We start from the raw sequence: 24705 nt of genomic DNA on the forward strand, positions 1-24705 counted from the left end.
CATCAGTCCAATTATCTTCATTCTGTTTTAGTTTAACACAATTTTATTGATTTCTTTAATTTAGAAGTGAGATGTGCTTCTCTGGCTTCCCATATCAGGAGGGTAAGGAGTTTATTCCGCTATCCCTAGAAAAAGGGGGAGTCCGATTGTGCCCAACTACCAAGGGTACACTTTTTCCACACCAATCCTGCTTTCTAAACAAATCATTTTGCCCCAGATCCTTTAACCACCAGAACCCTTCTGGGGCCATCCTTATCTATTGAGGAACCCAAGAGGTTTACAACTTTGGTCTAAAAAAGATGAACCACTAGGAATTTTCAGAAAGCATGAAAAAGTTATTAACCACTCCCTTGCATTTCAAACACTGAGGAGAGTCTAATTTACCAGCTTTACACATTTGCTGCTGCATACAATATGCTCTATGAATAATCTGGAAATGGCATTCCCTCGATTCCGCCTTAGAAGTTAATTTTGGGACATTTTAATCAGTGCTTTTTTTCTAGAAAAAAAGTGTTGGTACTCATTGTGGGTGGGGTCATCACATATGACTCCACCTCTATTATAGCCACACCCACATTAGTCACACCCCTTATACCAGCCATGGCGCATATAAACAGACATCATTGAAACAGGGGTGACATGATACAGACGTTCAAATATTTGAAAGGTATTAATCCGCAAATGAACCTTTTTTGGAGACGGGAAGGCAGTAGAAATTCCATGTATAAAAGGGAACAAGGACAGTGATAGGAGTGTACTACCGTCCACCTCGCCAGGATGAGCAGGTAGACGCAGAAATGTTAAAAGAAATCAGAGACGCAAACAAAATGGGCAATGTGATAATAATGGGTGACTTCAATTATCCAAATATAGACTGGGTAAATGTAACATTGGGACACGCTAGAGAGGTACAATTCCTTGATGAAATCAAGGACAGCTTTAAGGAGCAGCTGGTGCAGGAGCCGACGAGAGAAGGAAAAATTCTAGACTTGGTCCTTAGTGGAGCGCATGATCTGGTGAGGGACGTTATGGTACTGGGGCCGCTTGATAACAGTGATCATAATATGATCAGTTTTGATATCAACCTTGAAGTAACTATACACAGGAAGTCAAATACGTTAGCGTTTAACTTTAAAAAAGGAGACTATGATAAAATGAGAAGAACAGTGGAAAAAAAAACTTAGGGGGACAACTGAGAGGGTAAAAACTGTACCACGGGCATGGACGCTGTTCAAAAATACCATCCTGGAGGCCCAGGCCAAACATATTCCACAAATTAGAAAAGAAAGACGGAACTCCAAAAGATAGCTGGCCTGGTTGAAAAGTGAGGTGAAGGAAGCTATTAGGGCTAAAAGAAATGCCTTCAGAATATGGAAGAAGGAACCATCTGAAAATAACAAGAAGCAGCATAAGGAGTGTCAAAGCAAATGCAAGGCGCAGATAAAGAAGGCCAAGAGGGATTACAAACAAAAGATAGCATCAGAGGCAAAAAAGCATAGTAACATTTTTTTCGGTATATTAAAAGCAGGAAGCTGGCAAAAGAATCGGTTGGGCCGCTGGATGCCCGAGGAGAAAAAGGGCGATCAAGGAAGACAAAGACGTAGCAGAGAGATTGAGTGAATTCTTTGCTTCGGTCTTCACCGAGGAAGATTTGGGTGGGATACCGGTGTCGGAAATGATATTTCAAGCGGACGAGTCAGAGAAACTTACTGACTTCACGGTAAACCTGGAGGACGTAATGGGGCAGTTCAGCAAACTGAAGAGTAGCAAATCTCCTGGACCGGATGGTATTCATCCTAGAGTACTGATAGAACTGAAAATGAGCTTGCGGAGCTACTGCTAGTGATATGTAATTTATCCTTAAAATCGAGCGTGGTACCGGAAGATTGGAGGGTGGCCAATGTAACGCCCATTTTTAAAAAAGGTTCCAGGGGAGATCCGGGAAATTATAGACCAGTGAGTCTGACATCCGTGCCGGGGAAAATGGTAGAGGCTATTATTAAAAACAAAATTACAGAGCACATCCGAGGACATGGATTACTGAGACCGAGTCAGCACGGCTTTTGTGTGGGGAAATCTTGCCTGACCAATTTACTTCAATTCTTTGAAGGAGTAAACAAACGTGGACAAAGGGGAACCGGTTGATATTGTGTATCTGGATTTTCAAAAGGCGTTTGACAAGGTACCTCATGAAAGGCTACAGAGGAAATTGGAGGGTCATGGGATAGCAGGAAAAGTCCTATTGTGGATTAAAAACTGGTTAAAGGATAGGAAACAGAGAGTGGGGTTAAATGGGCAGTATTCACAATGGAGAAGGGTAGTTAGTGGGGTTCCTCAGGGGTCTGTGCTAGGACCGCTGCTTTTTTAATATATTTATAAATGATTTAGAGATGGGAGTAACTAGCAAGGTAATTAAATTTGCTGATGACACAAAGTTATTCAAAGTCGTTAACTCGCGACAGGATTGTGAAAAATTGCAGAAGGACCTTACGAGACTGGGAGACTGGGCGGCTAAATGGCAGATGACGTTTAATGTGAGCAAGTGCAAGGTGATGCATGTGGGAAAAAAGAACCCGAATTATAGCTACGTCATGCAAGGTTCCACGTTAGGAGTTACAGACCAAGAATGGGATCTGGGTGTCGTCGTCGATAATACACTGAAACCTTCTGCTCAGTGTGCTGCTGCGGCTCGGAAAGTGAATAGAATGTTGGGTATTATTAGGAAAGGTATGGAAAACAGGTGTGAGGATGTTATAATGCCGTTATATCGCTCCATGGTGCGACCACACCTTGAGTATTGTGTTCAATTCTGGTTGCCGCATCTCAAGAAACATATAGTGGAATTGGAAAAGGTGCAGCAAAGGGCGACTAAAATGATAGCGGGGATGGGACGACTTCCCTATGAAGAAAGACTAAGGAGGCTAGGGCTTTTCAGCTTGGAGAAGAGACGGCTGAGGCGAGACATGATAAAGCTATATAAAATAATGAGTGGAGTGGAACAGGTGGATGTGAAGCGTCTGTTCACGCTTTCCAAAAATACTAGGACTAGGGGGCATGTGATGAAACTACAGTGTAGTAAATTTAAAACAAATTGGAGAAAATTTTTCTTCACCCAACGCGTAATTAAACTCTGGAATTCATTGCCAGAGAATGTGGTGAAGGCGGTTAGCTTGGCAGAGTTTAAAAGGGGGTTAAGATGGTTTCCTAAAGGACAAGTCCATAAACTGCTACTAAATGGACTTGGGAAAAATCCACAATTCCGGGAATAGCATGTATAAAATGTTTGTACGTTTGGGAAGCTTGCCAGGTGCCCTTGGTCTGGATTGGCCGCTGTCGTGGACAGGATGCTGGGCTCGATGGACCCTTGGTTCTTTCCCAGTGGCATTACTTGTGTACTTAGAGGACATGAATTGAGGTTGAAGGGGGGCAGACTCAGGACTAATGTCAGGAAGTATTTTTTCACGGAGAGGGTGGTGGATATGTGGAATGCCCTCCCACGGGAGGTGGTGGAGATGAAAACTGTAATGGAATTCAAACGGGCGTGGGATAAACACAAAGGAATCCTGTTTACAAGGAGTGGTTCTGCGGAATCTTAGCAGAGATTGGTTGGCGACGCTGGTAATTGGGAAACAAAATGGGAGCTGGGTAGACTTCTAAGGTCTATGCCCTGATTGTGACTGAATAGATAGGGATGGGCTGGAGTGTAAATTTTAAGGGGCTTCGACGTTAGCTTCAGAACTTAGTACAAGAACAGTGCTGGGCAGACTTCTACAGTCTGTGCCCTAAGAAAGGCAAGGACAAATCAAACTCGGGTATCCATATAAAGTATCACATACCATGTAAATGAGTTTATCTTGTTGGGCAGACTGAATGGACCATAGAGGTCTTTATCTGCCGTCATTTACTATGTTACAAGTAGCCAGTGGTGCTGGACATGTTATATGACTGTTATCCCTGCTATCTCTTTAGTTTTGGCCTGCTATTCAGACACAATAGCATCACAAACCCTACAGAAATTATGGCTAAAATGCTAGCGTATGTACATAAAGGACTAGATTCTATATATGGTGCCAGAAAAATTGGTGCCGAAAATATTTCCACCTAGGCATATTCTAGTTTATAGAATATACCTAGCAGCCATGCATATGCCTAACTCTAGGCACATCTATTACGCCAAGTAAAACTTGATAGGCGTGAAGCAGGTGTATTCTATAACTATGCGTGTACATTTTCAGAATGCCCACAGACCATCCATTCTACACCCATGGCCACGCCCCCTTTATGGCAGACCGCATTAGAAATTACACACACCACTTTACAGAATATGCCTAGCAAGTTGTGCATGTAAATTCTAATTAATGCCAATTAGTGTCAATAATTGCTTGTTAAATGACAATTATCTGCACTGATTGGCTTCTTAAATAAATTAAATTGTACAAGCAAATCCAGAATACAACTGGATTTGTGTGCACAATTTCAGTCGGGCTGTACAAAAACCGGGGGAAAAAAGCCCACACATGCAAGGACACACAATGACAAGTAGATAGCTCTGGTGTAGGCATGTTTGGTGACAGGGTTTGGGTTGTGCATGAGTGGCATTGCAATTCACACACATACTTTGTAAAATATGCATAATCATGTATATTATATGCATGTACATTTACATCTGCTCTTAAGATGGTGCAAAATGTATGTGGGTTCATTGTAGCCATGATTTCTGCAGGATTTGTGCTAGTATTTGATAAAAACACAAAGGCAACTATCTTGCTTATTTTCGAAGGAGATGGCCAGCCATCTTCCGATACAAACCGGGAGATGGCCGGCCATCTCCTAAACCCGGCCAAATCAGTATAATCGAAAGCCGATTTTGGCCAGCTTCAACTGCTTTTCATCGCAGAGCCAGTCAAACTTCAAGGGGGCATTTTGGCAGGGTACAGAAGGTGGGACGGGGGCGTGGTTACAAGATGTGCAGACCAGTTCGGTGGGGCCCCCCGTTCCACCGAGCCCCACCCCACCTAGCCCCGCCCTTTATTGACAAGACTAGTAAAAAAGGCCTGTTTCTGACACAAATGAAACGGGTGCTAGCAAGGTTTTCCTCGGAGTGTGTATGTTTGAGAGAGTGTATGTGAGAGTGACTGTGTGTGAGAGAGTGAATGTGCGAGTGTGTGTGTGTGTGTGAGAGAGAGAGTGAGTCTGGGTGCGAGTGTGTCTGTGAGAGAGAGATCTGTGTGTGTGTGAGAATGAGAGTGTGTGCAAGTGCGTATGTGAGACATAGTGTGAGAGAGAGAGAGTGTGTTTCACACAGATAACAGTGTGTGCGAGAGAGAGTGTGTATGAGACACAGACTCTCTGTGAGACTGAGTGTATGAGACCAAGATAGTGTGTGAGTGATTGTGTGATACCCTACGCCTGGAATAAACTTCCTGAGCCCCTACGTCTTGCCCCATCCTTGGCCACCTTTAAATCTAGACTGAAAACCCACCTCTTTAACATTGCTTTTGACTCGTAACCACTTGTAACCACTCGCCTCCACCTACCCTCCTCTCTGGCCGTTCACATTAATTGATTTGATTTGCTTACTTTATTTATTTTTTGTCTATTAGATTGTAAGCTCTTTGAGCAGGGACTGTCTTTCTTCTATGTTTGTACAGCGCTGCGTATGCCTTGTAGCGCTATAGAAATGCTAAATAGTAGTAGTAGTAGTAGTAGTACATAGAGAGTGAATGTGATACAGTGTGAGACATAGTGTGAGAGCGAGAGAGAGAAAGACATTGACTGTGAGAGAGAGTGTGTGTGTGACAGAGATACCTCCCCCTCCCCTCTCTGGTGTCAGCCCCCCCTCCTTCTCTCTGGTGTCAGGCCCCCCCTCTCTCTCTGGTGTCTGAGCGTTACTGTGCAGGACGCTGAGCTCTGGCTGTGCTTCAAGGAACTGACCAATCCTATTTAATAGAATGCACCTCCAACATTCTGAAGCCGAGAAACCTCGTGTGGTTGGTCACTTCTGCTTGTGACGAACCCGAAGTACGTGATGTCAATTCAGGAGATGGATACAGAGAGCAGGAATGCCTCAGCCATGCAGTCAGCTTCAGAATGTTGGAGGTGCGTTTTATTATATAGGATGTGTTTTAAACATTTTTTTAGTTCAAATAAAGACAAGTCAAGCAAAACTTGTACAGAAAAACTAATTCACATATGCACGGTGCTATCATAGGAAACCTTTGAGTTTAAAATGCAAATCCATGTGAATGTAAGGACTGGAAAAATGAATTAAAACAAATCTCCTTAATAAGTACATAAGTAATGCCACACTGGGAAAAGACCAAGGGTCCATCGAGCCCAGCATCCTGTCCACAACGGCCAATCCAGGCCAAGGGCACCTGGCAAGCTTCCCAAACGTACAAACATTCTATACATGTTATTCCTGGAATTGTGAATTTTTCCCTAGTCCATTTAGTAGCGGTTTATGAACTTGTCCTTTAGGAAACCGTCCAACCCCTTTTTAATATGTAATACTTGGTAGCAATAATGAAACAGTGATTGAATATTCACATAGCAAGCAGCCTGAGCCAACACATTTATTTTCCATTCAACATAATTAATTTTGTATGAACTTGGCTGCTAATAGTGTGTTGAACTGGACAATGCTAGTACATTTGCTAGTACATTTAGACTGACACTGGACAGTTCTGCACAAAGGAAACCCTTCCCTCATTAATCAATACCTTCTCTGTGAAATAGTATTAATAAAACAAAAAGGTAAGTGCATTTTTATAATATACCACTGCATTCCACAAAGCAAAAGGAGCAAGTTCCCACATGCCATCTTTTTTTCTTTTGATGTAGGCACAGGAAAAGTTTTTTTTTTAATGCTCCCAAGTTTCAATCTAATTCATGCCATAAATAAGTAAATAAATAAATAGATAGAAACTCTGAATGTTGAACGCCTAATTCTCATAACATGATGTCTGTTTAGTGGCCCTTTACCAGGAGAAAAAAAATCTCTGCACAAATATAATAGTACTAGGGTGTCCCTTTAACCAGCCCCTCCAAATGACACAGGTATTACCATAATTTGTTTTTTTACAGTATCCTCCCCTTCCACCCACCCACCTATTCCAGACCTCCTCCCTGCTCCCCCGCACCACAGGGTGCCTTCTCAGCACATACCTGAAGCCACCCTGGTGGGCTAGTGGAGTCTTTGGGGCAGTAAAGATCCCCAGTCTTTCCTACTGGTGCTGACCCTCTTACTGCCGCATCTTCTTTAAAATGGCTGCTGAGACTTTCAAAGGTTGCCTCAAAAGACTTCAGCGGAAGTCTCAGCAGCCATTTTTAAAGAGCAATACGACAACAAGGGAGTCAGCGCCGGCAGTGGGCAGGAAAGACATGAGATCTTTCCTGCTCCGAAGACTGCACTAGACCACCAGTGTGGCTTCGGGTATGTGCCGGGAGGACACCCTGCGGCTTGGGGGAGTGGAGGCAAGGAGTCAGATTGAGGCAATGGCGAGGAGCGAGAGGGAGCACTGCGGGGCCCATGGAGGCGCAGGGCCCTGTGCGACCGCGTCTGTCGCCCCTGCGTAAGACCAGCCCTGCTACACAGCTTTGGGATGTAAGTTTAAAACCAGGACTGGTCAAAAAAAGTCTCCCTCCTGGAATGGGTAACTTGGCAGCTCTGCACTTTGCATAACTGTCCCCCTTAAGTCCTAAATTCACTGTCAACTTTACAAAGCCTGACAGAGGGCAGTTCTATAAAGTATGCACTAACAGATTAGATTATGTGTGCAAATCAGAATTATGGCATTTACATGTGCACATATATATGCATATATGTTATTATTTTGCCTAAGCTCTATTTTGTAAATATGTGCATTATGTTACACGTGGAGGGGCATTTTCGATAGAACATCTAAATCAGAATTTGGACGTTTTGTGTGGAAAGGAGGTAATTTTCGAAAAAGATAAACATCTATCTTTTGTTTTTGAAAATACTATGTACGTTTTGTTTTTGGGACGGTTTTTTGGGGGGGCCGTTTTTGAAAAAAAAAACCGTCCAAGTGCAAAACGTCCAAAATCAAGCCATTGGGACATAGGAGGAGCCAGCATTTTTAGTAGACTGGTCCCCCTGACATCCCAGGAAAGCAATAGGGCACCCTAGGGGGCACCACAGTGGACTTCATAAACTGCTCCCAGATACACATCTGACCATTGCTCCCTTACCTTGTGTGCTGAGCCCCCCAAAACCCACCCCAAACCCACTACCCCCAACTGTACACCACTACCATAGCCCTTACAGGTGAAGGGAGCACCTATATATGGGTACAGTGGGTTTCTGGTGAGTTTTGGAGGGCTCCCAGTTTCCTCCATAAGTGTAATAGGTAGGGGGAGGTAGGAGCCTGGGTACACCTGTCTGAAGTGCACTGCACCTACTACTAAACTACTCCAGATCTGCATGCTGCTGTAATGGACCTGAGTATGACATCTGATGCTGACATAGAGGCTGGCAAGTAATGTTCTTAATCACTATTTTGGGGGGTGGGAGGGGGTTAGTGACCACTAGGGGAGTAAGAGGAGGTCATCCCTGATTCCCTCCAGTGGTCATCTGGTCATTTGGGGCACCTTTTTTGTGCCTTTTTCGTAATAAGTTTTAGTCTTGGGCGTTTTTGTTTTGTTCCATTATGGCTGAAAAACGTCTAAGTCTTAGGAACGCCCAAGTCCCACCTTGAACACGCCCCTGGCACGCCCCTTGAGATTTAGACGTTCTTCTGATGGTCTTCAGAGAAAAATGTCTAAAAAGAGGTTTTGAAAATACTGATTTGGACGTTTTTGTGAGATAAACGACCAAATGCAGACATGTCACTTTTTGGACATTTTTCTCTTTTGAAAATGAGCTCCAGTGCGTACTTTACAGGTAGGCAGAGTCTGCAGGAGTGCAGGCGAAACTTACAGTATTCTAAAAGATACATGCGTAAATATAAGTTATGCGCGTATCACTAGAACTTAGGTGCCTACACTCCTTGATAGAATAGGCTCCTACAAAGGTGCCCAGTTATCAAATTAACCCCAAGGTGTATAGTTAATTTCATTTGGTATTGAGCTTCTCCAAGATCTTTGGTGATCCAAGCATTTCTGCAGAGCTTCCAACCATGCAATTTCAGACTTCCAGTTAACTCTATGTTTGTGGTATACACTTCTTAATCCAATCCAATCAGCTTCCCCATTGGCCACCAGTTTCACTGCAACTCAGATCACATGAGCTGGGGCCACCCCAGTATTGCTTTCTTGGAACTAGTTATAAAGTTCTTTCCACTGGAAAATACACACCTGTTATTTTGTTATCCCACCCAAAACGCACCCCGACGAATGCCTTCTCTAAATGTGTCTATAGGTCCATGCATTATGAAATACTGTCATTCCTACTTAGATAAATAGGATGTAACCACATAAATGTCTTTGAAAAACAGACCTCTGAGATGATAGGCTTTTGAAACTAGTTTGCTACCATGTGTCATCTGACTTTTGGTGAAACCAGGTAAATTTAGGAAAAAGCAGAATTTCTCAGAACACTTTATGTTTCTTTTGTTAAAAACACAAATCCCTATCCAGTACGTTTTCACTTGGGGAGATCACTGGAAACTATAGATCTTCTGTTTAGGGCATTTCAGTGCCTTATCATTGACAGGAATAATAAGATTACTTGCCATTATTAATTTATCATATGAAGATTATAACCTCCCATCTCTCATCTATCTGGTCTTCAGAGTTGTCTCACAAATTTTGCAACACTAAGATATAAGGATTTACCTGCATCAAGCCAACAGCATCTTTGGCATCCCTTTCCAAGTAGTCTGGAGGGAAATCCCGATTTGGAGGGATGGAGCGTCCATATCCCCGTGGATCCCAGGCCACTATTGTAAAACGTTCCTTGTTAAGCGACTTGAGCTGTGGCCCAAAATCAGTTTCACTGCTCCCTAAAAAACCCCACAAAAAACCCCCCACATATCAACTTTATCTATATATCGAGATCAGAGATTCCCAAACCTATCCTGGAGGAACCCCAGACAGTTAGGTTTCAGGATATCCACAATGAATATGCATGAGATAGATCTGCATATCAAGGAGGAAGTGTATACAAACCAATCTCATGCACATTCATTGTGGATATCCTGAAAACCTGACTGGTTGGGGTTACCCCAGGACAGGTTAGTACATAAGTACATCTAAATAGACAGATATAAATAAACATATATACACAGACAGTTGTGTGCAAAAGTACAATCACCCCTGGTCCAACTATAGGTTTCAATGAATCTCTAAGTGAACAGAAGCTGACACAACCTCTACATGGTACAAAGTTAAATATGAGTTTAAGAATAAGTAAAAACATACAGATTTAAACTGGGGCAGTCTAAAATAGAGGGACAGTATTAAAATCAGCACTTTACTTTCAGCCACAGCACTTCTTCCAGTGACCAGCTTTGCTTGATGAACAAACCTGCTAGCTGCAGTGTTTATATGGTCTTCAAGAGCCTTTTAGCAGTACATGCTGCTCCTTTCAGCAGTACTAAAGTCCGTATTTGGCAACTAGAACTCTGAACATAAGAAATTTTGTGTTTTTAAATGAACAGAACTTTGACCTCTATGTAATGCATATAAACTCTGCAACTAGCAGGTTAGTTCATCAAGCAAAGCTGTTCGCTAGAAGGAGCGCCTGTAAGTAAAGTGTTGATTTTAATACTTTCCCACTATTTTAATACTGTCCCTCTGTTTTATACTGTCCCAGTTAAATATGACATTGTTCTGCAAATTTTAATGCATAATTACTATTTATTTGCAATTTTCAACATGACTGTTGCAAACAAACAGAAAAAACAGTCACAAGCTGAGAGTTTAGAAGGGTCAGCCCACTTGTTTAATCACAGAATTGTTTTCACTTCACTACCTGAAAGTCTAAGTAGACACTTAAGGATATGTTTAGTAAGCTGTGTGAAGCAGCTAACATAGGTTTACCACATGACAGCTGTTACTGTGCATTAAAACCAGACAGAGTGGTAAAATAAAAAAAAACTCAGACTAGCTGCTGAACATGAGGCGGGGCGGGATATGGGCATGAGCAGAGGAGTATCTGGCTGTGACAGCTAGTACATGGGTCGGTGCCACAATGTGTCATGATTGCCAATAGTGCAGCTGCATTTAATGCTACATCAGGGAGATGGCGTTAAGCACAGCCATGTAATTGGCAGCCCAGTAATACAGCCATGAACCTTTCCTTCTCAATCCAATCACCCCCACCAGAGGTGCCCTCCCAAAGCAGACCCCTCCAAACTTGTGCAGACCCCCAAAAGCAAACCCCAGCACCCCTACCCATCAACCTGGACTTCTAGTGGTCCACAATGGGAGCGATCCCCCTTCACCCCCATCCTGGTGATGTTCCAGGTGCAAAATGGTGGATCTGACCTCTAGTAATTGACTCCTAATGGAAATCCCTCAAGACTATTTATTTATTTATTTATTTCAGTGCATTTTTACTCCGCTTTTTGCCACAGTGTTGGCTATATAAAGGCAATTGCTCCTTATAAAGGATAAAACACAGTCAAGAATTATCAAATAAATTCCAGACCTAGAGCTCCAGGAAGCAGAAGAACTGCATGGTTGCCTACTCCTGTTTTCTGGTAATGCAGCTGAACTCCATTCACTGCTATCTTGGCAGATGTCACAGACGTGCTGAAACCACAAAAAAAAAAGCATATTTATTTAAGCATACATGCAGTTTTAAAGTCACTTTCCATACTTAATTAAAGCAGGGTGGAACAGAATAAAACATATATAAGACAAATTAAAACCATACAGAAAATGCAAAAACATACTTCTGCCAAAGTAAAATTACCTATGTAAATCCATAAAAGTCATTTCTGCAAGGTGGAAAATGCATTCAAGCACTATCCTATAAAATGCCAGCAATAAAAAAAATCACAATATTAAATTTAAAACCTATATAACATTAAGTGACAAGAAAACTAGAAATCAGGATTCAAAGGTATGACTGATTTTTCTTAGATCTCTGAAAACCGATCATTTTCCTGAAGAGTTTCTACAGGGAGCGGTTCCATGATAACGGGGCAATACCAGAAAAGACCTGGTTTCAACTAATCTCGTATCAATTAATGAGCCTTTTACTGGATCTTAATACAAAGGTGGGCATCTATTATAACAGGCAATTTTTTAAAAAATATATAATGAACCCCTATTGTTTAAAGTCTTACAAAATGCCATCAACATTTTGAATCACGTACACCAAAAGATAAACCAATTAAGTTCTTTCAGAACAGACATAATTTGATCCCTATAATTATAACAGATGTATCATTTGAGTGGTGGCATTTTGGATGAATTGCAACTTGTGAGTAAATGTTGTTAGTAAACCTACATGCACTGCATGATAAAACAAGAGCATGGATCACTGATTCCAAACCAGGTCCGTGTAAATACAGGGCAGCTATTAAATGGTTAGTAGTTTTCATCATAAAACAGATGAGGGAGATCTCAATATGCATACTTTTGAAGAAAGGAATAAGAATGGAGATATGATAGAGATATCTAAATACCTCCATGGAGTAAATAAACAGAGGTGAGTCTCTTAATTGAGACCCTGAGCAAGGGGCCATAGGATGGGGTGAAAGGGAATACTCAGGAATAATCTAAAGAAATATTTCTTTATGGAAAGGATGGTAGATGCGTTTTGTTCCATTATGGCTGAAAAATGTCAGGTTTTAGGAATACCCAAATTCCTCCCTTAACATGCCCCAAACATTCCCCCCTTGAGATTTGGATGCAAATTTAGGTTCCCATCGCAAAGGCGCCAGTGTCAATACCCTATCAGTCTGTCCCCATTTCCTCCACACATCTCCCCACAATTCTACCAAATGCCTCACGTATGGATTTTGTATCCCAACCAAGATCCCTCCCACACCTTCAGTAGTCCATAAGTAAGAACTCATTGGCCTATGCGGGCTATACGAATGCTCTAACTGATTAGCTGGCTTAGTTATCCCCCTCTCCCAGTCCATAATCATCCGCAGTTGGGCAGCAAAATAATACCACTCAATTTTGGGCACCGCTCTACCCCCCTCTCAGGAGCCCCCCACAATACTCGTCCCGCTAAACGGGGATGCCTACCCTCCCAAATAAACTGGGACAGAAAAACCTGCAATTGTTTAAGTGTCCGTCTCAGAACCACCACTGGCAGTGCCTGAAACAGAAATAACAATCTAGGCAACACATTCATCTTCACTACTGCCATGCGCCCCCAACTAGTAAGCCATAACCCCTTCTATCTGGACAACTCCACCCTAATTTGGTCTACTATCTTCCCATAATTAAGACTATACACCCTTCCCCGGTCTTGGGGAATCTGAATCCCCAAATATCGAATGTGATGTTTGGCCCATTTGAAAGTAAACAATGCTCTTAATCTACTTTCCTCACTATAGGTCAAAGAAATCCCCAATAGCTCACTTTTATCCATGTTAACCCTTAGGCCAGCATATCGTTCAAATTCCCTAAGGATCTCCAACATCGTTGGCAGTGTCTGCTCAGGATCCACCACATAAAGTAGCACATCATCCGTTCCATCCCCCCAACCCTAATCCCTTGAACATCTAGATGCTGACATATCATTACTGCCAATGGCTCTATGTACAGTGCAAAGAGGAGGTGCGACAAGGGACAGCCCTGACTAGTCCCTCTACCTATTGGGAAAAAAGATGTATATCCCCCATTAATATTAAGGCATGCCTTCAGGGCTGCATACAGGGCTCCCAGCCAAGCACCAAAATTATCTCCAAGGCCCATACGATTCATCACTTCTTGCAAAAACCCCCAACTTACCCAGTCAAAGGCCTTTTCTGCATCTATAGCCAACAGTGCTGTACTAGACCGGGTTCTTTGCACCTCCCATATTAAATGTAGAGTATGCCTTATGTTATCCCCTACCTGCCTCTTTGGGATAAACCCCGATTGATCCATATGAATCTGCAACACCCTAGCTAAACTGTTAGCCAGGACCTTGGCCACTATCTTTGCATCCACATTCAAAAGTGAAATAGGCCTATAGGAACCACAATCAGTGGGATCTTTCCCAGATTTAGGTAGGACCGTTACTCCAGCCTCGGACATGGATACCGGCAGCCCATTACCCTCCAAAACCCCATTAGCCACTCGCACCAATAAATCTCCAAGCTCATCCCCAAAGCACTTGTAAAACCTCACCGAGTATCCATCTAATCCTGGCGCCTTACCATTAGGAAGCCGTTTTATCACTCCCTGCACCTCCCCTATTCTAATAGGTTCCCCAAGATGAGTTCTTTCAACCTCATCTAAACGTTGTAATGGAACTTGGTCCAAATAACGAGCTATATCTGCAGCCGGAGTACCCCCAGTGGCTCTATATAAATCCTGGTAGCATTTCACAAAGCATTTTCCAATATCTGAATCAGCATTGTGCCAGCCTCCCCTGTCATCTTTCATCTTTTGGATATGGGAACGCCCTCTCCTCACCTGTAACTAATGGGCCAACATTGCACTCGATTTGTTGGCAAACTCAAAATATTGCTGCTTTAGCTTGGTTCTCATATAATCAACGTCAGCCATCTGCAATTGTGCTATTTCCCCTCTCACTTGCTTAAGATCTTCCCAGATCTGTGGCGTAGGGTTTCGCTTATGTCGCTTTTCTAAATGCAATAACCTCATACGCAATGCTAGCAACTGTTGCCCTTTTTCCCTTTTCTTGCGCGACCCCCACTTAATCAAAGCCCCTCTCACTACTACCTTCAATACATCCCATAATGCCCCATCAGTTACTTCCCTATTATCATTAAATCATCGAAACTCTTGAATAGTAAGCTTAATATCATCCTGCACTTCCTCATCGCCTAGCAATGACTCATTAAGTCTCCAAATTCCTTGTCACCTGCATTGGCCCAGCCCAATTAATTTAATCCACATTGGTGCATGATCAGAAATACAAATTGTCTCTATCTCAGCTGCCTCCACCATAGGCCATCCATTGCGATGTACCCACAGCCCATCTATACGGGAATAAGTCTGCGCTGCATGTGAGCAAAAGGTATAATTCTGCTTCACCCCATGTAGCCATCTCCAACCCCTTCAAAAATTGTAACAATGCTTTCCGCCCAGGGCCACTCTGCTGCCCTTCTCCTGTTGAATGGTCTAGCCTTGCATCTGGGGCAATATTAAAATCCCCCCCTAGCACAACCTGCCCTCCAACAAATCCCAAAATTTCTTCTTTTAATGTTTGAAAGAATTTCCTCTGCCCCACATCTGGAGCATAAAAGTTAATCAATGTCTGCTCCTTGCCCTGCAACCACCCTCTAAGGGCCAAACAACGCCCACTGGTATCTTGAAACACCTTTTTAATCACAAACCCACAAGTTTGTCTTATCAAAATGGCCACCACCACCCCATCCTTTTTGGTCTTTATTCCCTGATGTACCACACTTCCCAAAAAGGCCTACGACGCAGCATGTGAGTATCTCTCAGTCTTAAGTGTGTTTCTTGCAAAAACGTTACGTCCCACTTCAGCCTGTCCAACTCCTTAAATACTCTACTGCGCTTCCCCTGCTTATTTAGTCCGTTTACATTCCATGTACCCACCAATAAGGTCTCTCCCCTCCCCACCCCTTCCCCCATGTCCCCTCCCCTTCCCCACAGGTGATCTCTGCCCTCCCCCTGCTCCAAACCCACTCTCCTCTGCTCTAACATATCCCCAACCCCTCCCCCATCCTCCCCTTCCCTCCCCCTCCCTTTAGCTGATCTTTCTATCAGTAGATCAGCCATCCCACGAGGAATCAACGCACTCTCCCAGGACTTTGACCTCTCAAAAGCTAATCCCTAACCCTCCCATCACCCTGCATTCTCCCACATCCACTGCATTCATTCAACCCATACACTTCTGCCAAGCATCCCTCCACCCCCAAACCTGCATAATTTTAATTCCCACACCCAAAATCCCTCCAGTTCAATCTCTCACCTCACCCCTCACCATCTTCCAACATATTCCCATGCTCCCCACACGCTTTTGCAAAGTGATCCATGCCAGATCTTGAAACACTCCAATCTTACAGTCCTTCCAAAGAATATCTTTTTGCTGCCTCACTTTAGACAATATCTTCTCCTTCATGGGGAAATCAGCAAAACACACTACAATGTCCCTCGGGTTGGATTCTCACTGAGTGGCCAGCCACTCTATGAGCTCTCTGGATGCAGAGGTCTGGTAGTTGACCACCTTCCTCAGGATTCAAAATGTACCCACACAACTCTCGAATCACTGCTTCACAGTTGCTAAAGATATCCAAGTCAGGGATTCCTTTGAATCGCAAATTGTTTCGGCGCAACCTATTCTCCAGGTCTTCCACCTGCTCCCTGAGTTGTTGCCATTCCAGCGTGTCAGTATTCACTACTTTATGCAGTTTCCCCATGTCCTGCTTAAGAATCTCCATCCCCTCCTCCACCTCACCAACATGCGTTCCCAAGTCGCGAATTTCAGCCCTAATTTCTCTCAGGGCAGTTTGTATATCCTTTTGGACCCCCGCCAGATCGGCCTTCAAATCCTGAAACCAAGCCACTACGTCCGATTTTGCAATCTCGCCAGGTTCTCCGAGTCCCTCCTCAGCATGCTTCTCCCCGGCCGCAGCCGGGCTCACTGCCATCTTTGGTTCACTCCACTCTGGCCCCGCCAAATCCGCCAGTGTTTATTTATTTTGATCCATCGAAAAACGCAATCACTCCAGTCCCTTCTTTGGCGGCATAACTCAGGGGCCTTTCCCCTTCGATCCACGCTTCAGGATGCTGCTCAAGTCTGTGGGATTTGCTCGCTCTTAACAATGCCCCAACGGAGCTCCGAGTTCAAGCTGCCATCCCGGTCTGTGACGTCACTTCCTCCTTGTTTAATGATTCTTAACTGTGAATCTGTATTATTCAAACCTCCTCCTATACCTGGGACTGGAGGGTAGCCACATAGTTACAGATCTGTGACCTCACCATCAGTGAAAGCCACTGTTAAAAACAAAATCATTGGTCTTGCATAAATGTGGCTTAAATGGGGGAGAACCCACATGGATTCAGAAAAGGAAGATTGGGCCATACCATCTATTAGAATTCTTTGAATGTGTGAATAAGTATGTGAATAAAAGATGAAGCTCTCAAAGAAGTGTATTTTGATTTTCATAATGCTTCTGATAAAGTCCCTCATGAGACTCCTCAGAAAATTAAAAAGCCATATGACAGGATGCAATGCTTTACTGTGGATTGGTTAATGAATAAGGATAGAGCTGTGTACAGCGAACCCCTCCCCCCCCACCCACCCAACTTGTTAGCCTTCATTTTAAACAAAATGTTTGCCATTTTCAAGCATTTGTTCCTTTTTCAGACATTTGTGTTTTTATGCATACTGTATTTTTCATCATAGTTTCCACTAGTTTGCTTGACGCTGACTGGCCTGTAATTTCCTAGATCACCCCTGGAACCCTTTTTAAAAATTGGCATAACATTAGACAGTCTCCAAACTTCAGGTACTATGGACGATTTGTTAGGTGGTGAGAGTCTGATATGTACTGACAGGGAGAGGGATCTTGGGGTGACAGTATCTGAGGATCTGAAGGCGACGAAACAGTGTGACAAGGTGGTGGCCGTAGGCAGAAGGTTACGAGGCTGTATAGAGAGAGGTGTGACCAGCAGAAGAAAGGAGGTGTTGATGCCCCTGTACAAGTCGTTGGTGAGGCCCCAGCTGGAGTATTGTGTTCAGTTTCGGAGGCCGTATCTTGCTAAGGATGTAAAAAGAATTGAAGGGGTGCAAAGAAAAGCTACAAAAATGGTATGGGATTAGCGTTACAAGATGTATGAGGAGAGACTTGCTGACCTGAACATGTATACCCTGGAGGAAAGGGGAAACAGGGGTGATATGATACAGATGTTCAAATATTGAAAGGTATTAATCTGCAAAAAAAAACCTTTTCCGGAGATGAGAAGGTGGTAGAACTAGAGGACATGAAATGAGGTTGAAGGGAGGCAGACTCAAAAAAAATGTCAGGAAGTATTTTTTCACAGAGAGAGTGGTGGATACTTGGAATGCCCTCCCGCGGGAGGTGGTGATGAAAACGGTAACGGAATTAAAAAATGCGTGGGATAAACATAAAGGAATCCTGTTCAGAAGGAATGGATCCTCAGAAGCTTAGCAGAGATTGGGTGGCAGCACAGGTGGTTGGGAGGCAAGGCTAGTGGTTGGGAGGCGGGGTTAGTGCTGGGCAGACTTCTATGGTCTGTGCCCTGAAAATGGTAGATACAAATCAAGGTCGTTTCTTTATCTACAATATTAGCAAAATTCGCCCCTTCCTTTCTGAATACGCTGCCAGAACCCTTATCCACACCCTTGTCACCTGTTAGGTTCTCAGGTTCAGAGCCCGCGGGGACAGGCTCTGGAGCAATCGTGAGCCCTTGGGCTGCTGACGAGGTGCGGCAGCAGCAGGCAAAATCCACCATCCAACACTGGACTAGCACCTACTGGACTGGTACGCACTGGACTGGAGCGCACCAGACTGGAACACCCTGGACTGGAACACACCAGACTAGAACACACCGGACTGGTACCCACTGGACTGGAACACACTGGTCTGGAAGACCGGACTGGAACTCCCGGGACTGGACTACCCCGGACTGGAACTCCACTTCACCTACACTTGGCCACCGTCCCCCAAGAGTTGAGCTCCTGGGTTCTGGTGGCCGGCAGGACTTACCGGAGACGGGAAACACAGGAACTGGGGTACTAGAACCAGCTTGCAACAGAAGTGCTCCTAAGTACTAAACTAACAAGAGGCTCCTAACAGTGAACCAACAGCAGTGCTACTAAACACTAAACACCCAGCAGTGCTACTAAGCACTAAACACACAGAAGTGCTACCAAGCACTACAAGGGAAAGCAGGGAAGCCACAAGGGAAAAGCAGGAAAGTACAATACAAAGCTACCACAGGTGCTCCTAAGCACCAAGCTATCCCAGAGCTCCTACAGCACTAAACTACCAAAGGTGCTCCTAACAGCACCAAAACCTGAAGTACTTCTAACAGCAACAAGAGGGAAAGCAGGGGAGTCAAGAGAGAAAAGCAGGGAAACCAACACGAACCAAACAGAAGTGCTTTAAACACAGCAGAACCAGAAGTGCTTCCAAAGCACCAAAACCTGAAGTACTTCTATCAGCAACAAGAGGGAAAGCAGGAAAGTACAATACAAAGCTACCACAGGTGCTCCTAAGCACCAAGCTATCCCAGAGCTCCTACAGCACTAAACTACCAAAGGTGCTCCTAACAGCACCAAAACCTGAAGTACTTCTATCAGCAACAAGAGGGAAAGCAGGGGAGCTAAACACATACAAGTCACAAGTGCACACAGCACTAACACTGACCTGGCCGTATAGCAATTGTAGCAAAAGCAAACGTTGCAAAGGCCCCGAAGGGAGGAACACCACTTCCTTATCAAGGCCCTCCCAGATGATGTCACACTCCCTAGACCCAGGCAGACAGCACACTGAAACCCAGAGAGGCCCAACCCACACCAATGCAGCACCGTGAAGCACTTGAAGCCAGTACACCCAGAGAGAGGTAGAGCTAACTCAGTCCACACACACACAGCTGCAGTATAGTGAAACAATTAACCCCATACTGGCAGCAGCCAGCACAGTGAGAGAGAGAGAGAGAGAGAGAGAGAGAGAGAGAGAGAGAGAGAGAGAGTGTCAGAAAGGACAGACAGAAGAAACAGAAGCCAACTAAGAAGCTGACCACCAGGAAAAAGGTAAGTTTGAGAGCGGTTCTGACCATGATCATAACATCACCTCTCGTTTAGACTATTGCAGTTTACTTCTCACTGGTCTTCTGCTCAGCCATCTCTCTCCTCTCCAATCTGTCCAAACTTCTGCGGCACGACTTATTTTCCGCCAGAATCGTTATACTCACACTAGCCCACTCCTCAAGTCACTTCACTGGCTCCCTGTCCGCTTCCACATTCAGTTTAAACTTCTCGTGCTGACCTTTAAATGCATCCACTCTGCAGCCCCCCATCACCTCTCCACTCTCATATCTCCCTACATTCCTCCCCGTGAACTCCGCTCACTGGACAAATCTCTCTTGTCATCCCCCTTCTCCTCCACTACTAACTCCAGGCTTCGCTCCTTTTCTCTCGTGGCACCTTATGCCTGAAATAGACTTCCTGGACCTATACGTCTAGCTCTATCTCTACCTGTTTTCAAATCTATGCTGAAAACCCACCTTTTCACTGCTGCTTTTTAGCTCCTAGCCACTACTCAATTGCCCTCCCCTTGTCCCTTCCTTCCTTCTCACCCATTACGTCCCTCACCCGTAACTGTCTTGTCTGTCTGTATTATTTTGATTGTAAGCTCTTTGAGCAGGGACTGTCTCTTTGTATCAGGTGTTCAGCGCCGCGTGCATCTGGTAGCGCTATACAAATGCTAATAATAATAATAAGGTCAGGTATACATATAAAGTAGCACAAATGAGTTTATCTTGTTGGGCAGACTGGATGGACCGTACAGGTCTTTCTCTGTCGTCTTCTACTATGTTTCTTTGCTACTATGATTTTAATGACGTTACAGATCATTAACTTTGGTCCTGGGGAACTGAGTTCAATTCCCATTTCAGGCACAGGCAGCTCCTTGTGATTGGGCAAGTCACTTAACCCACCATAGCCGCATTGAGCCTGCCATGAGTGAGAAAGCGCAGGGTACAAATGTAACAAAAATAAAAAAATAAAAAATTAACAGCAGATCTGCAATTTCATGTTTGAGTTCTTCAGTACCCTGGAGTGCACCCCATCAAGTCCAAGTGATTTACTACTCTTTAACTTCTTGATTGGACTCATTATGTCTTCAAGGTTCACTGAGATATGTTTCAGTTCCTCCGTATTGTCACCCTTGAAAACCATTTCTGGTACAGGATGATCTCTTACATCCTGTTCAATAAAGACCAAAGCAAGAATTTATTCACTCTCTCCACCATGGCCTTGTCCTCCATGATGATCGAACGGTACCACTGATTCCTTCACAGGATTTTTGCTTCTGATGTACCTGAAAAGGTATTACTATGGGTTTTTACCCTTATGAGTCTCTTTAATCTGACTCCAGTACTATAAGCACCCCACAGAGCTTTCCAATCTGTCACCTCTCTAACTCATGAGGAGATGCTGGAAAAAGGTAGAAGGAAATCTAAATGATAGCCATTATGTTAAAGGTGAGGTGAAAGAGGCCAGTAGAGCCAAAAAAAAAAAATCTTTCAATAAAATGGAAAGAGGATCCAAATAAAGAAAACAGGAAGCAGCATAAGCCCTGGCAAGTTAGGTGCAAAGCACTGATAGGGTAGAATAAAAGAGAATTTGAAAAGAAGCTTGCCATAGAAGGAAAAATTCATAGTTAAAATTTTTTTAGGTACATTAGAAGCAGAAAGCCTGTGAACAAGTCAGTTGGGCCATTAGATCATCAAGGAGTAAAAGGAACAATCAGTGAAGACAAAGCCATAGTGGAGAGACTAAGGGGTCCTTTTACTAAGCGCTGAAAGATGGCTTGCGGTAGTGTAGGCATGGGTTTTGGGTGCACGCCAATCCATTTTTCAGCGCCCCTGAGAAAAAGGCTTTTTTTTGCCGAAAATGGACGTGCGGCAAAATCAAAATTGCCACACATCGATTTTGAGTCTGCAACCTTACCGCCAGCGATACAGAATCCGGGCGGTAATGACCTGCGTGCATCAAATGCCACTTGGCACGCATCCATTACACGTGTCCAAAAAGAAAAAATATTTTTCAGACGCGTGTATCGGATGCGCACCAAAAATTAAATTACCAAAAGAGCCACGCGGTAGTCGGGTGGTAACTCCATTTTGGCACACGTTGGGCATGCGTAGATGCTTATGTGGCTTAAAGGGCCCCTAAATGAATTCTTTGCTTTGGTCTTTACTGAAGAGGATGTGCCAGAAATAATATTTAAGGTTGACGATACAGAAGAACTGAAAGAAATCTCAGTGAACCTGGAAGATGTAATAAGCCAAATTAACAAGTTAAAAAACAGGAAATCACTTGGTCTGAATGGTATACATCCTAGAGTACTAAAAGAACTCAAAAATAAAATTGTGAAGATCTACAATTGGTAATCTGTAACCTGCCACTTACATTATTCACACTACCTGAAGGTTGGAAGGTGGCCAGCCAGCATAATGCCAGTTTTAAAAAAAGGGTTCCAGGGGTGATCGGGGAAACTACAGACCGGAAAACCTATTAATACTGAACATATATACAAACATGATTTATTGGGAAAGAGTTAACATGGATTCAGCCAAAGGAAGGCTTGCCTTGCCAATCTGCTACATTTTTTTTTGAAGGTGTGATTAAACACAGGGATAAAGGTGAGTTGGTTGAAGTAGTGTATTCTAGATTTTTTAAATGCCTTTGACCAAGTCCTTTATGACAGACTCCTAGAACCTCCCCCCCCCCCCCCCCCCCTCTCAGTGTTCTGTGTGGATTTTGAACTGGTTCAAAGATGGGAAACAGAGAGTAGGGTTTAAATGGCCAGCTTTCTAAATGGAAGAAGATGAATAGTGGAGTGGCCCGGGGATATGTACTGGAACTGGTGCTTTTTTTAACATAATTATAAGCGATCTGGATATGAAAATGAGTGAGATGATCAAATTTGCAGATGACACAAAGATATTCAACGTTGTTAAATTGCATGCAGACTACGAGGAATTGCAGGAGAACCTTATGAGAATGGAAGACTGAACATCCAAATGGCCAACTAAATCTAATGTGGACAATAGCAAAATGATACCCATTGGGAAGAATAACCCAAATTATAGTTAGTTGAATCCAGGTTCTACATTAGGAGTCAGCACTAGGGAAAAGGATTTCGATGTCATTGTGGACAATGCATTGAAATCTTCTGCTCAGTGTGCGGCAGTGACCAAAAATACAAACAGAATGTTAGAAATTATTGGAATAGAAAATAAAACAAAGAATATTATAATGCCTCTGTATTTCCCCATGGTGTAACCTCACCTTGAGTATTGTGTGCAATCTGGTCGCCGCATCTCAAAAAAGATATAACAGAATGAGAAAAGGTACAAAGAAGGGTGCCCAAAATAATTTAGAGGATAGAACTCCTCTCATATGAAGAAAGGCTAAAAAGGTTACGGCTCTTAAGCTTGAAAGGATACTTGAGAAGGAATATGAGAAAAGTCTACAAAATCTTGAGCGGTGTGTAATGGATAAATGCAAATTGATTGTTTACACTCTTTTTTTTATCCTTGAAATTTTATTAATTTTATTTCAAAATACATAGTATTTGCGTAATAACAATTGTTTACCTTTAAAAAAATGCAAAGACTAGGGGACACACCATGACGTTACTTAGTAATACTTCTGAAACAAATAGGAGAAAACATTTTTCACTCAATACATAGTTAAGCTCTGGAACTGGTTGCCAAATGATGTTAAAAGTAAGGCTGCAAGTAAATTGCAGTTAACTATGCGATCAATGAATTAACCATTAAGCATGATTTAAAAATTAATCGTGATTAAAGAAATCAATCACGTAGCGAAACGCAATTAACAATTTTAATTGAAATGCAGCCCTAGTTAAAAGCAGTTAGCATAGCTGGATTTTTAAAAAGGTTTAGATAAATTCCTAGAGGTAATGTTCATAATCTCTTATTAAGATAGACCTGTGGAACACTACTGCTTATCCCTGGGGCATGGAATTTTGCTACTTTTTGACACTCTTCCAGGTATTTGTGACATAGATTGGCCACTGTTAGAAGCAGGATACCGGGCTAGATGGACCTTTGGTTTGACCCAGTATGGCAATTCTTATGTTCTTATGAAAGGGAATAATACTCCTTAATCTCCTGTTTATTTCTGTTTCCAAAATGAAGAAAAATAAAAATTGTGGCCTCGCTACTTAATTAGCAACATTTACATACCTAGTGGAAGTGGCAGGTTTGTGCTGTTTTATTTGTTTGTATATTTTGGCTGCTCCTGTTGTGCATGCCTGGACTTTACTTTTCCCTTCCCTTCCTCCTCTGTTCCTCTACCTCCTCTCTTATCATTGTATTTGTTTTCTTAGTTCATTGTAAGTCGCTTTGGGGCTGCTTTTAGTGGCAAAAAGCGGGGTATAAATGTTCTAAAATAAAATAAATAAATAATGCACATCCAGTCCTGCATATCCTTACAGTTTTTTTTTTAACAACAGGTTCTGTGTTTGGCAGAATCTTTTGTAAATACCACCAGAATTGAACATGTCCCATATCCTGGATGCCTCAATTCTAATCTCAAGGTTCTATTTAAATGGAGCATAATGTCAGCACTATTAACAGCAGGTAAAGAAAAGGAGTAAGAGAAAGAGGATGGGATGTGATATACTGCCTTTCTGTAGTTACAATCAAAGCAGTTTACAAATTATATACAGGTACTTGTTTTGTACCTGGGGCAATGCCCAGATTCACAGGGAGCTGCAGTGAGAACTGAACCCTGTTCTACTGGTTCTCAGGCCACTGCACTAACCATTAGGTTATTCCTCGCCACTCAAGTCTAGGTGGGTCTTAAAGTCCTTAACTTCCTTCATACTCTGCATTTCGTATTCAGTCCTT

The 24705-nt window shown here is 43.2% G+C and overlaps 1 protein-coding gene across 1 annotated transcript in view; it reads right to left on the reverse strand.

Moving 5' to 3' along the window:
• The window catches only part of BPHL (biphenyl hydrolase like), a 105743-nt gene that overhangs the window by 49650 nt on the left and 31388 nt on the right, over positions 1–24705 (reverse strand). The window contains exons 2-3 of the mRNA XM_030208600.1: positions 11615–11718; positions 9799–9965 (exon numbers count right to left, since the gene is read on the reverse strand). Coding sequence (XP_030064460.1) covers positions 9799–9965; positions 11615–11718 — 271 coding nt within the window. The remainder of the gene's footprint in view (positions 1–9798; positions 9966–11614; positions 11719–24705) is intronic.

Source organism: Microcaecilia unicolor, chromosome 1 (assembly GCF_901765095.1).
Source record: "Microcaecilia unicolor chromosome 1, aMicUni1.1, whole genome shotgun sequence".
Lineage (NCBI taxonomy): Eukaryota > Metazoa > Chordata > Amphibia > Gymnophiona > Siphonopidae > Microcaecilia > Microcaecilia unicolor.